Raw genomic sequence first — 11,653 nt, 5'->3', positions numbered from 1 at the left:
TATTGAATGTGCAGACCTGGCGTCATCTTTTGGACTAATCATGAAAACTGTCGGTGAATACTCTGCTTTTGCATACGCTTTATGACTACAATTCAGTTTTGGTCGAAAATATTTCGTCAACTCCTTGCCCAGTGCGCCAAACAGCCAGATTTATTTTAAAATTCTCATGTAAACATTGGCTGTCACGAGCTACCATTACTCAATACACCTTGGTTGCAATTGTTCAAATCGACCACATTTGCAGTACTGAACTCGGTGTGAAAAACGCACGAAACTGTTGTTTTGATGGGGTGACTGTTTATGGTGTTGTTAATTTATTTTTACTTTCCTTTAGCAGCAGCTCGGTGCAAACGGTGCTAGTTCCCTAATCTACCTCGAATAATCCTTACCATGTCGAAGATTTACCATGGTGTCGTGAACGCGGCCGACAAATTTGTTCCTAATGCATTGCGGCCCCTGTGGAACCATGCGGCAGGTAAGTTTGATGCTCCACCGACATGCAGTTTATATAACACTCGTTCGATTGTGTTGAATTTTGGCACGGCAAATTCAATTGCGCTTCCTTTTCTCCACAGGACCGAAAACTGTTTTCTTCTGGGCACCCGTATTCAAATGGGTTCGTATCTGGGGCAGCAGCTTTATAACGTATCAGCACCAAATGTGAGTTGTGCGGACGAATTAATATTGCTCTCATTAATCCTATAGGGTTTGGTGGTAGCCGGATTGAGTGACCTTCGCCGTCCCGCAGATCAGCTGTCAATTTCGCAGTCCGCCTCATTGGCAGCGACCGGAATAATTTGGTCGCGGTACTCTTTGGTGATCATTCCGAAAAATTGGGGCCTATTTTCGGTGAATGTGTTCGTGGCCGGTACACAAGTACTGCAATTGTATCGCGCCTGGGATTTCTCACGAAAGCAACCAAAAGTTTCCGAATAGATCAACTTTTAGTGCAAAGTGATTTGTCTCTTAACTCTCAATGTAAAAAAAAACGACGCAGTCTTTATAAAACACTGCTGATTTTGTAACCTCCTTCTAAAAACTGTACAGTGCAAATTTGATGTAAAGTATATTAGAACGTGTACAGTATAAATATATGCACAAAAGATAATACCATTTTGAATAATTGAAAGTTTACTGCATTGCTCAAAGAGAAAGAAAAACTGTGATGCTTAATTTTGTATTAAATAAAATTTGATCTAAGTAAAAAAATCCACACAATTAAATTTTGTCCTACACAATAAGAAAATAATACTACCCATCTGATTAATAGTAATGCTTTGTACTGAACAATTTTCCGTCCTTTAATTCGTATGTATTTTTTAAGCTCCATCACAACAATATTAAATTAACAACTTCGAACCAACTTACTCGTATTTTATTCGTCCCGTTTATTTAAGTGTTTATCTTATCGTGTTAGGTATCCTTTAATTTGAATTGGAACCTCTCCCACTTAATCCCATTTAATTCCCGGAGGACCTTTTAATTGTAATCACACTTACCAACTTTTCTCACTAATTTGTATCACATATCCGGATAGTAAAGCGTTGCGGAAGCCAAACACTATTTTACCTGCATACCGTAGTCGACAGTGACGAGGCGCCTCCATCGTTGCTTTTTACGCCAAGTTCAGTTCATAATCATGGTTTCTGTTAGTCTTATGATTTAAAGTTAGTTAAAGAAGACATTTGGTCACAAGCGGCTCTACTATACATTTGTTTAGAAGGCAATTCTTAACACCATGCCTAGAACTTCCTGCCTATTGGGAGATGTATAGTTCCATATACAGCCATTAGGCGATCAGACCAAGACCGACAAAGGTTGTAGAGCCAAAAAAGAAGGATATGCGATGAATTACGTAGTTAAAGTTTTGCCTTTTAAAATGCAACTATGAGTTAAGTACAATACACAATAAAAGTTAAACTGTTGAAAGGACAGTAATACTCAATTTCGTTCGCTTACATAATCGTTTTTAGGAGTAAGATTTTAATTTGAAAGCAAAATGTTTGTACCCAAAAAAAAACTTTGTATTTAGATAACTTCAAAAAACCATTGCGAAATAACCTAAATGAGTTTTCAATAACGTTTGGAGTAACTCAAATCCTACCTAAATCGAATGAGAAGGATTGAGATACACAGTTGATCCGACAATCGGAGTTAAATTTTATATTAACGAACTTATATATTCTTACCTATGAGATATTTATCTATGTTTTCTAATTGTAACTCGTTACATTGCATTATACAAATAAGGGAAAGGTTCCCTTCCAATCCCGAGTAAAATAATTCTTTAGATACTTTTTCACCATTTTTGTTACCATTTGTCACCATTCAAAGCTGCTTAAAGCGTAAAATTGTGACTGGATACTTTTAAACGCATTTAAAGCCGCACTCGGGTAGCGTCTTCTCGTGATTAAAATATCATCCTTCGTATGGTTTGCACCTGCGATCTGCATAGCGGATGCCCCATCTGCAAGAAAAATAACACCAACAATAACGGTACAATCGTCCCTACTGTCGGTGGGCGTGTCTACGGATTTCTCCCATCCAATAGCGAAGCAAGGATGCTGCGTTTTCAAGATGGCTGCCGAAATTTTTCCCGCACAACTGATGCTACCGCGGTGAATGTCAGGACCTGCTTCCCGGACGTTTCCTTCAGTACCAGTTTAGCACCCAGTCGAAGTGGATGTGTTGAATGAAGGGTTGAAACGGTTTTGCATTGGACACAAAGTAGCATCATTATTGCTGTGCGCTGATAGACTTAAGGCAAGAATAGTGCAGTGATTTAGTGCTGTGAAAGGACTGTTTGGTTGCTGGGCAACTGCTTTGCATGTGGATAATTGAGCACTTGAATCGTTTAAACGTGGCTGAAGAATATTCCAAAGTTTGTGTGTTGATGTGATTTTAATCTTTTGATGAAGTACGTGTAAATTTCTTTCGTTTTTTGCATTATTTTACTAATTTACTATAGACTACTAAACCAAGATTTGTTTTAAAAATATTTATCAAATAAGCTGGTGAAGTTAGTTTGTCAATCTCTTGTACTTACTAGTTTCCTAAAAATTGTCGTACAATAATTAAGCTGTAATACCGTTACTAAGCACCTAAGATGTCGAAAGTATCGTAAAGAGATACTTCTTTCAAGATGCAACCAATCTGTTTCGTTACAGATGGTTTATCAGATGAAGGACCCGATGGAACTATCCTCGTGTGCGGTAGGTGTACGTAAACCACGGACGAAAAGCACCCAAATTTGCACTCCGAGCCAAGACCATCTGCCCGCCGGCCAACCATCAGTGTACGGTAGCGTTGGACCGGTCAGACCGCGCAAACAGCAAGATCCGACGGTACAGACGGAATTTTCAAACCTTTCGCGCGAAGAACGGCGTAGACGGCGGCGGGCCACACTCAAGTACCGTACGGCACACGCGACCCGGGAAAGGATCCGCGTCGAAGCGTTTAACGTGGCGTTTTCCGAGCTGAGAAAACTGCTTCCGACGCTGCCGCCGGACAAGAAGCTGTCGAAGATCGAGATACTGAAGCTGGCGATCTGTTACATTTCCTATCTGAATCACGTGCTGGACGCTTGATTGGCTTTTTGTTATTTTAATTCTAAGTTGCAATACATAATTGAACGATCTCTATAACAAAGTATACTTCAAACAATCCTGCCGAGTGTGTCGAATTGGAAAGAAACTAGAAGTGAAAATAAGTTCAACGTGCATAGTTTCTTTTATTTTGTGTTAATTAGATCGTTATTTGTTAGGTAGATAAGGAAAGTGTTACAAAACGTTGCCTAACACCGACGAATGCTCTTCATGAAACAGACTTGATGATAAAGTTAGATTTTCGAGTGTAATTGATGCAAGATTCGAGTTGCAAGTAGACAGCTTATCTCATTATTCAGATGATTGGTGGTTCAAAGGCCTTCTCGGACCTGATTAAAGGGTACTGATATTTTGACATGTCATCACTTGTCTACTGCACTTCCCGAAAATTCATATTTATTTCCAGTGGAACACTTGAAATTGTAGTCCCAGGTACCTCAAGATATCAGGGCGCTATAGCTCTCTTTGGAATGCTTTCAATTATTAGTAGAATTTCTAGCGCAACTTGGAGACAATTTCCGAAGAATTTGACCTCCTTAATACATGCTCCAACCATTGTAACCTTTGGGCCAACGCTACCGTCAGGATATCTGTTTAACTTAGCTCAGCGATATCTATTAAATTGTGTGAGTTTATGGAGTCTTCTGGTCACAATGAAGGTTATCTTCATCGCCTAGAAACCTAGGGGAATCCTTGTATGCAAGTCAAGTGCATGCCTTACACAAGGACCTAAATATTTATGTCCGACGATCTCCAAAATCAAGGCATAGGATAGAATACCCAAAAACCTGGATCCCATGCTTTGCATATGCATCGATTACTAGTAGCGTTTGTTTTCACATATTCATCTGCATCACGGCATTTCTAAAGGATCTCTTGGTTTAAGAGATTTGGCCTTCATCGACCATTCTTCTGCCACAAACCCCTTTTCAAAGCTTCTGATAAATTGTTGGTTCGAAGTTTGGTGAAGTTTGACACTCTACTATTACCGTCCACTGCTCCCATTTCCTTTATTAAACGTATTCTTGCTGATTCAAATCCTTTGAAGAGTTCAGCGAAGAGAAGCTACGTTTGAGGGCGTTTACGACTTTGCTCTAGGTTGATGCGGATATCTCGTGAATTTCCATTCCATTCTGAACCAGATCCTGTATCTCTTCCTGTTTGAGGTATTATTTGTCCAATCTTCCTAAAAATATTGTTTAAAAAAATGCTTATTACTAAACAAAAATGAAGCTGAAAGTTGCGAATTATGCAACGGAATTGTTGTTCCGTCGGTGTTAAACGACGGTAAAGGTTGACACTTTTCCGTTCAATATACAATTCTTTTTCCACACCCCTGGCCATCCAGAGCACTAAATCTTTCCAAGCTATCAAAAGAAATTATAAATGTATAAACCTGTAAGTAGTTTCCATGATTCCCAATGATCCGATTTGCAATAAAGTGTAATAATTGCACGGTTTTATGGTTCGTTCGCAGTGAAAGGCAATAGGCAGCTTCTCGCCTGTTGGCATCAGACCTCTCCCTCGGGATCATCGAAGGTTTCGCTTTATTTTCCTTTTTTTCCACAAATCAGACTATAAGTACGGCGCTTGACACAAACTGGCTATTGGTGAGAATCGACAAACTCAAAATCATTGGCTAAGGGGTGAAGTGTGTACGCGGTAAGGCTATGAATAATTGAGCTGACGTCATTGGGATGTCCCCGGCAGGACTACTACTGGTAGACGGTTTTGAGCAATGGGTATTTCCGCTTCTCGATCGGCTTATTGTACGCCTGCTGGTACACGCTGATGAGCCGCCAGTAGTCCGGATAGCCGGAACCCTTCTTCCAGAAGGCGAACGGTGGCGCTAGCGTGTCGATCACGTAGTTCTTCTTCGTGTACGGTTCACGGGGCTTGGGGATGTGCAGCAGCTTCTTGTAGTCGGCCGGTTTACGCTGATGGCCGTTCGGTCCGGTGTCGAAGCTACTAAGCGTACCGGACACATTGCTCTGCGGTATGCCGGCCTTAAACGCACACCGATACTCCTGATGGAAGTTGTACGGGAATTCCTCCGGCACGAACTTGTGGCAGAAGCGTTCGATCCGTTCCGCGTGTTTGGCCGCTGCTTCGTGCATCTTGCGCTCCATCGAATTCGCGCTGCCGCCGTGGCGTTGCAGTTCGGCGACTTCCTTCCCCTGCGATGAACCGTGCGACCTTGCTGACCCTCTAACGGCTGGCAGGTTGTTGTTGTTGATCTCCGTCGTAGCTGGTTCGTCGTGGTGTTTCTGGTGCTGGTGCTGCTGTTGGAGTGCTTGTTGCCGGTCACGGCCGCTTCCATTCTTTCGATGCTGCAGCTGCTGCTGTCCATGTTGCCGCGCCACATTCGGAGATTTGGAGGACCTTGCCGAACTATTGCCACACTTGCAACGGTTGCTGGTCGGACGCACCAGGCGCTTGTGCTGCCGAATAACGTCGCGGTCGAAAAAGTCCTCCTCGCCCAAGGTGTTCGAAAAGACGCCGCCAGCGTGTACCACTGCAACGAGGTAAACGCGTAAACCAACAGAATATAAAACAAAAAATCCGATTAACGGAAAAGGGTTTCCGGGACAAACAAACCCGCACCCGGGAAATCGGTATTGATTTGGGGTGTGAGGTTTGTTTGACAGTTCCCCCGGGGACACTTCGTTACAAGGGCGCTTACCCGCAGGCAGGTTTAGGTCCTTGGCAGGCTCGACCACTTCGAAGATTGGTGGCGCTACCGAGGGTTTCGAACCGTCCATGTATGTTTGCGACCGTGGCTCATGCTTGGTGCGGAACTCCCACCCGATGGCCAAATCCATCGCACCGACCTTCTTCTTCACGCGCATACTTTCCGGCCGCTCGGGTGTGTCCAACGCGCTCGGCACCTTCGGTATGACGCCGCACGTTTTCGGTCGATAAACCCGGTACTTGGTGCACTTGGTGGGTCCTGCCTTGTAGTTCTTGCAGCCAACACCTGTTAAAATCAGCCAAAAGTTATATTAACTGCATTGTGCGTTCATAGCCACCGTACGTACCAGTTGCGTACGGCCCTACGCTAAGCTCCATGCCCGGGTTCGGGAAACCGGCTGCCTGCGCTTTCCGAAATGCAATATCGATCACTGCATCCGGCAGCGGCTGATGTTCGAGGTTTTCCTGTGCCATTTTCCGCGCCGTTTGAAAGTTACAAATGGCCGGAATGAACTGGGACTTGGTGGCGGCCGACTGAGCGCCGAACGAACGCTGCTGCCGATGGTGACTGGTTTCCTCGTGCTGGGACGGATCCGGCCGTGGTCCCTCGCCGGATTCGAGCAGTTTCAGGTCCCGAAACCGGCTGATCATGTCGGGCGAATGTGTGCCGTTCATTTTGCCGGCAGTAGCAGCTTATTTATGGCTGAAAGAACTGTAGTAAACTAAGTAGCAACAAATAGTACATTAGAGAGGAGTTCCACAGCAAACGGAAGTGGGTTATTGTGTACAAATATAGAATGGAAGTTATCGTTTGAAAAAAAGGATTTCGATTCTAATAAATGTATAGGAGAATATCTTCAATGACGATAGACTTTTAAAACTTCAACAGAACTATAAAGAACACTAAAAAATTTGATAAATTTATAAATCTTTCTTCAGTATATCGGCAAATTTAACTATAAAGTTATTAGGTTACGTTAGTTAGTTAATTAAATTAACTTTAGTTTTTTTTTTGTCGATAGTTTAATAGCTTCGTTCAGGTGTTATTACCAACACCCAAATACAGAAAGTAACATCTTCCATTGCCATGATTGAAAATCATTTGGCAACCTGTAGTAGAAGTGCATTGATCCAGTGTGGTTGGATTCTTTTAGCTCCAGTACATCACATTTAATTGATCCCACCAATAGGAAAACCATAAACTACGCGATTCTTCGGTTGTGCTGTCCATGCAGGAACATATTCTGATAATATTCCAAGACTTTCTGCTCCTGGACGATCGTAATGGACGATGCTGATATTTTGCTTCTTTTGAACAGTCTTCGAGTAGGAGTTTTAAGGCTTCGGAACAGCAATCTTCTCTTTCTTCTCTCTGGAACAGCTCTTTCTTTTTCTTGTCTTAACGACCTACTAGGTCATGCCATTTCTGGCATACTAGACTTATTATGGCCACGTAGCCGGATTGTCCGTCCTTGCTGCGGATGAACGAACGGTCAGGATGGGATTTTGTCTCGGTCCGGTAGTGTGGGAGCTTCACCGCTACCAAAACATCTCTTGATGTCAGGTCGATCGGAACTCAGTTCACCCACCTCTGGACATGATCTTGCTATGACCTCACTAAAGCATGTTGTTCATCATGTAAAGCTAAATCAGACTAACAAGTTGGGAATTTATTCTGTATTTCAACGTGGTGTTTTCAATTGAATTGTAGATTTTCCACACCAAGTCGCAATATTAGTTAACTCCAACATACCAATATGGACAAAACATGTTAAACAACTAAACAACTAAATCTTCCGCCAGTTACTGGCCTAATGTCCTACATAACCACCTCCCTAAATCCATCCCCCTTTGGCCAGCCATCTATTCAGAATAGCTTTCTTGTCATAATTATATACAGAAAAAAGTTATTTAAAATGTATAGAAACAAATTTTCAAATGAAAGCATCATAACAATGCGGAATAGTAAGGACGCCTTCCATTTCCTTAGATTAAACTCCATGGTAACATTATTCATTCCATCCTTGGCTTGATTGATGACGAGCGTGTGATACCGCGGGTACTACGGGGTCGGTGATGATTAGAACCATCCCCTCAAGCAGCAACCATCCATTTTCGGTCCAGGCCCCGTAATGCCCGAAATAGAAACATCCGCACACAAAACGTGCCCGGTTGCAAATTGTAATTGAATGTCGTATCATATCCTGTTTCGCCAACCAACTTCACACGCACTTAGCGGCCACACTTTTCATCGATGACTTTCACACGCGCCCGGTCCTGTCAACACGGTTGTGTGAGCGGACGCGTGCTGGCACTAGGTGCACAATTTACTTACACACCAAACAATATTGTCAGCCACCGTGCGGGACCGTGACGGATCGGATGGCATCCCGGGGGAGGTGGTTCCGGGTTATTCCGCGGTTACGCCCGGTTTGATGGGGTGGTAAATCCCTGCGGTGTCGAGGCAGGTGCTGGACCGCATGATCGTCGCGGAACGACCGACCAATTACATTGTAATTATGGGCGTTTGCATTCATACACCCGGGCATACCCATGGCAACTCACTCGACTCGCGGCGAATTTAAAGGCACCCGTGAATTAGAATGTCCCATTGAAAAATTCACTGCTCGATTGACCAAGTGTTCCCGAGAGGGTGGAATCGGTCGGTAAGATGGGCGCTACGGAGAGTTCCCAAGTTAATCCCGAAATCAACACGTGTTTCAATTACCCTACAGCGTCGTTTAACGGTGAGGTGAGGGTGCATTTAGGGGATGTTATTTTTTTTTGGGAAATATTTTGTCCTCAAAAGAACTACAACAAGCGATCTAACAAAGGGCGATAGAACGGAAGATTGCACTTCAACGAGCAATACTTGTGCGATCGTTTATAAAGTTAAACAATGAGATTTATTTGAAGAATTCCATCAGAATGTGTCTCTTCTCCTAGAGCAACACCTTTTATCCTACTTCAACAATATCAAGCTTTTTGCACAAGACAAGAAAAGAACTCACTGGAAGTTTTTTTTGTCCTAAACACACACACACACCAAACTGAGGACACTTCTGTTGGCCGTCTCCATCGAAGTTTTGCAGCTGGTGCAACAACCTTCTTCCCCCGGGTTGGTTATGGATGCGCATCCGCCCGCTTGGAACACATGTGCAGCGGGACGGGCACAGAAAATCCAAAACAGGACACCAACCTGCCAAAATGGGATTTCACAATCTGTCTAGGGAGCAATTTATCACTACCAACCGGATTTGTCGGTACGCCCCTTCGACACCCTTCGTAATTGTTTTGAAGTCGTCTGGACGGGAAGGGTGTGTGTGTGTTTATATGCTTAGGATTGTTAAATACGAAACAATTGGCCGCACAGCGGAGTTTCCCAGCAGTTCGCCGTGTGGACCCCATTTGGGAAATTATTTGGCGGAAAATTACCATCATTACATTAAGGGAACCGGCGACGATCTGTGTCGCAATCGATACTGCGGGACACTATTTGGTAAGATGGGCGTAGTCATCCCCGGGTACCATTCTGTCGAAGGTGGTCTAAATCGCTTTTCAATACCTCCGGAGGTCCACTTACTGTATTCTCTAAAACAAAAAAAAAAACGTTCCAGATCCACACAACACTTACCCTGCCACGGAGGAGGGTCCGGAGCTCGGCAACACCCGAGAGACCAGCGTGAATACGATCGGGCACGAAACACAATTAACAACACTGAAACGAAAACCGTTTTTGCATTACATTAAACGAAAAGATCAAATTAGGCAGAAACACTTGTTCTGCACCAAAAAAAATAAACAACCCCCTTAGCGGCTTCGTAAACTGGACTGGACGGGTGTCCTGCGTAACACCACACACGGACAAACCAGCGGCCAACTAGCCGTGTTATGCGTTTTGGGTTTTGCAAAAGAAATTGATTTTCTTCGACAGGGCACAGCGAGGCACGCAACTACCCGTGTTGTGGAACGATAAACAATGCGCCGTTGCCGTGGGTTATCAGTGGCATGTTTGGTTTTCGAGCGTTGTTGCGTTGTTGCCAATACCGATGCTACCAGGGATGTGGACAGAGAGCTCGGGGCAGGGAACCCGAAAGAGGAAAGCGAAGGCATGGCAGTTGGTATGGTTTTGTCCGTATCGAGTATAGCGGTATTTCGGTAACCCTATCCTCCATTCGATCGTGTGTGAAAGATGGCAGCCACATTCCATCATCATCGTGTAAATAAGTTTATTATTGCAATTTTTAAAAAGGAGTTTTAAAATAATTAAATTCAATCTATTGGCAAACAGCTTAGCTGATATCATTCGGCAGTAGCACTCAAACAGATGGATAATGTGTTAAATTCTATTACCATTACCAATCCGTCTCGCTGGTTGGGCTGGCACTGGTTGGATGAATGCGACCCTCTCGTCCTTTAAAAAAAACGCGAGGGAATAAAACACTGATACCGTGCATGTCTACATCGGCAAAAAAGCCGCTCCGAGTTCCGAAAGGGGGAACGACTTTCGTGCCATTGCGTAGGATAATTGTCTCGCCCTACCAGAAGGGGAACGAATTTACTAGGTTAACCGGACGGTACGGTGTGTAGTTTGGATTGGCAATGGTGTTTATTTATAATTATTTTTTATCCCACCACGAGACGTAGATAAATGATATTACGCTGAGCTGGTAATCCACCAATCGAGCCGGACATATGTTTGATCGGGTGATTTTTATTTTTAATTGTTTTGAAAATCATTATTTATGAAAGGTAATCGTAGGGATTAAAATGATTTAAGATGACAAAACAAATTAATAAGGCCAATAGGGACAGGAGATAAAACTATAAAAACAAATAGTTTCGAATAGACAGTAGAACGTAGCCAAGCACACGTTTGGCATGTCGCATGCAACGTTGGGTGACCCGCGTTAACAAGTTGACAAGCGGCGTAATTAATGGGTCTGATCGTGACAAGAATAATACATTAAAAATAAGCTCCGAGAAAACATCAATTGTACCCGGTGTAGCTAGTTAAGCACAGCAGTATGGTTTAGTAAGCCCGTAAAGTTACTTGATTGCAGCGATTTAGGCGCACTCCCTGCGTGGAACATTCGTTGGGACTTTGTTTGTTTAATTAGACACAATTTAACTATGGCTAAATTCTTTAAAAATGCACAAACAATTCCACAAAGTGAACAAAGCGGTGCCAAGTGGGCTATCGCTAGTAGTAGAGCAAAACAGCTCCAGAACGAATGGGTCCCTCAGACAACACGGCCACTACACAAGATTGAAGGGATGTTGAAGAATAAACTTTTAATTAACTATCGTTTGCGTAAGGCGGTTGACAACAGCACGATTAATGGTATGAAGTATCT

The 11,653-nt window shown here is 43.4% G+C and overlaps 3 protein-coding genes across 3 annotated transcripts; 2 read left to right on the top strand and 1 right to left on the bottom strand.

Annotated features, from left to right (window-relative positions):
* Positions 1 to 390: 390 nt before the first annotated feature.
* Positions 391 to 936, top strand: LOC128711033 (mitochondrial pyruvate carrier 2-like). The gene is made up of 3 exons (XM_053805901.1): positions 391 to 475; positions 576 to 616; positions 706 to 936. The coding sequence occupies exons 1-3, from the start codon at positions 391 to 393 to the stop codon at positions 934 to 936; spliced, it is 357 nt and encodes a 118-aa protein (XP_053661876.1).
* Positions 937 to 3,167: 2,231 nt separating this feature from the next.
* LOC128711265 (helix-loop-helix protein 1) lies at positions 3,168 to 3,587 on the top strand. Its single transcript, XM_053806131.1, has one exon. It carries the CDS (start codon positions 3,168 to 3,170, stop codon positions 3,585 to 3,587), a length of 420 nt encoding a protein of 139 aa, XP_053662106.1.
* A 1,733-nt stretch (positions 3,588 to 5,320) lies between these two features.
* LOC128714290 (uncharacterized) lies at positions 5,321 to 6,971 on the bottom strand. The gene is made up of 3 exons (XM_053809165.1): positions 6,644 to 6,971; positions 6,289 to 6,582; positions 5,321 to 6,120 (listed from the first exon to the last, which is right to left on the bottom strand). The coding sequence occupies exons 1-3, from the start codon at positions 6,969 to 6,971 to the stop codon at positions 5,321 to 5,323; spliced, it is 1,422 nt and encodes a 473-aa protein (XP_053665140.1).
* Positions 6,972 to 11,653: the final 4,682 nt, after the last annotated feature.

The sequence above is a fragment of the Anopheles marshallii genome, chromosome 3, assembly GCF_943734725.1.
Source record: "Anopheles marshallii chromosome 3, idAnoMarsDA_429_01, whole genome shotgun sequence".
Classification (NCBI taxonomy): Eukaryota; Metazoa; Arthropoda; class Insecta; order Diptera; family Culicidae; genus Anopheles; species Anopheles marshallii.
This window is presented reverse-complemented; position numbering and strand designations above follow the sequence as displayed.

Excerpts from the sequence above, each read along its gene's own strand:
- LOC128711033 (XM_053805901.1), top strand. The coding sequence starts at position 391 with ATGTCGAAGATTTACCATGGTGTCGTGAACGCGGCCGACAAATTTGTT. Across the intron at positions 476-575 it reads CCTGTGGAACCATGCGGCAG|GACCGAAAACTGTTTTCTTC; the intron begins GTAAGTTTGATG and ends TTTTCTCCACAG. Across the intron at positions 617-705 it reads GGGCACCCGTATTCAAATGG|GGTTTGGTGGTAGCCGGATT; the intron begins GTTCGTATCTGG and ends TTAATCCTATAG.
- LOC128711265 (XM_053806131.1), top strand. The coding sequence starts at position 3,168 with ATGGTTTATCAGATGAAGGACCCGATGGAACTATCCTCGTGTGCGGTA.
- LOC128714290 (XM_053809165.1), bottom strand. The coding sequence starts at position 6,971 with ATGAACGGCACACATTCGCCCGACATGATCAGCCGGTTTCGGGACCTG. Across the intron at positions 6,583-6,643 it reads CGTAGGGCCGTACGCAACTG|GTGTTGGCTGCAAGAACTAC; the intron begins GTACGTACGGTG and ends TGATTTTAACAG. Across the intron at positions 6,121-6,288 it reads GGACCTAAACCTGCCTGCGG|TGGTACACGCTGGCGGCGTC; the intron begins GTAAGCGCCCTT and ends ACCTCGTTGCAG.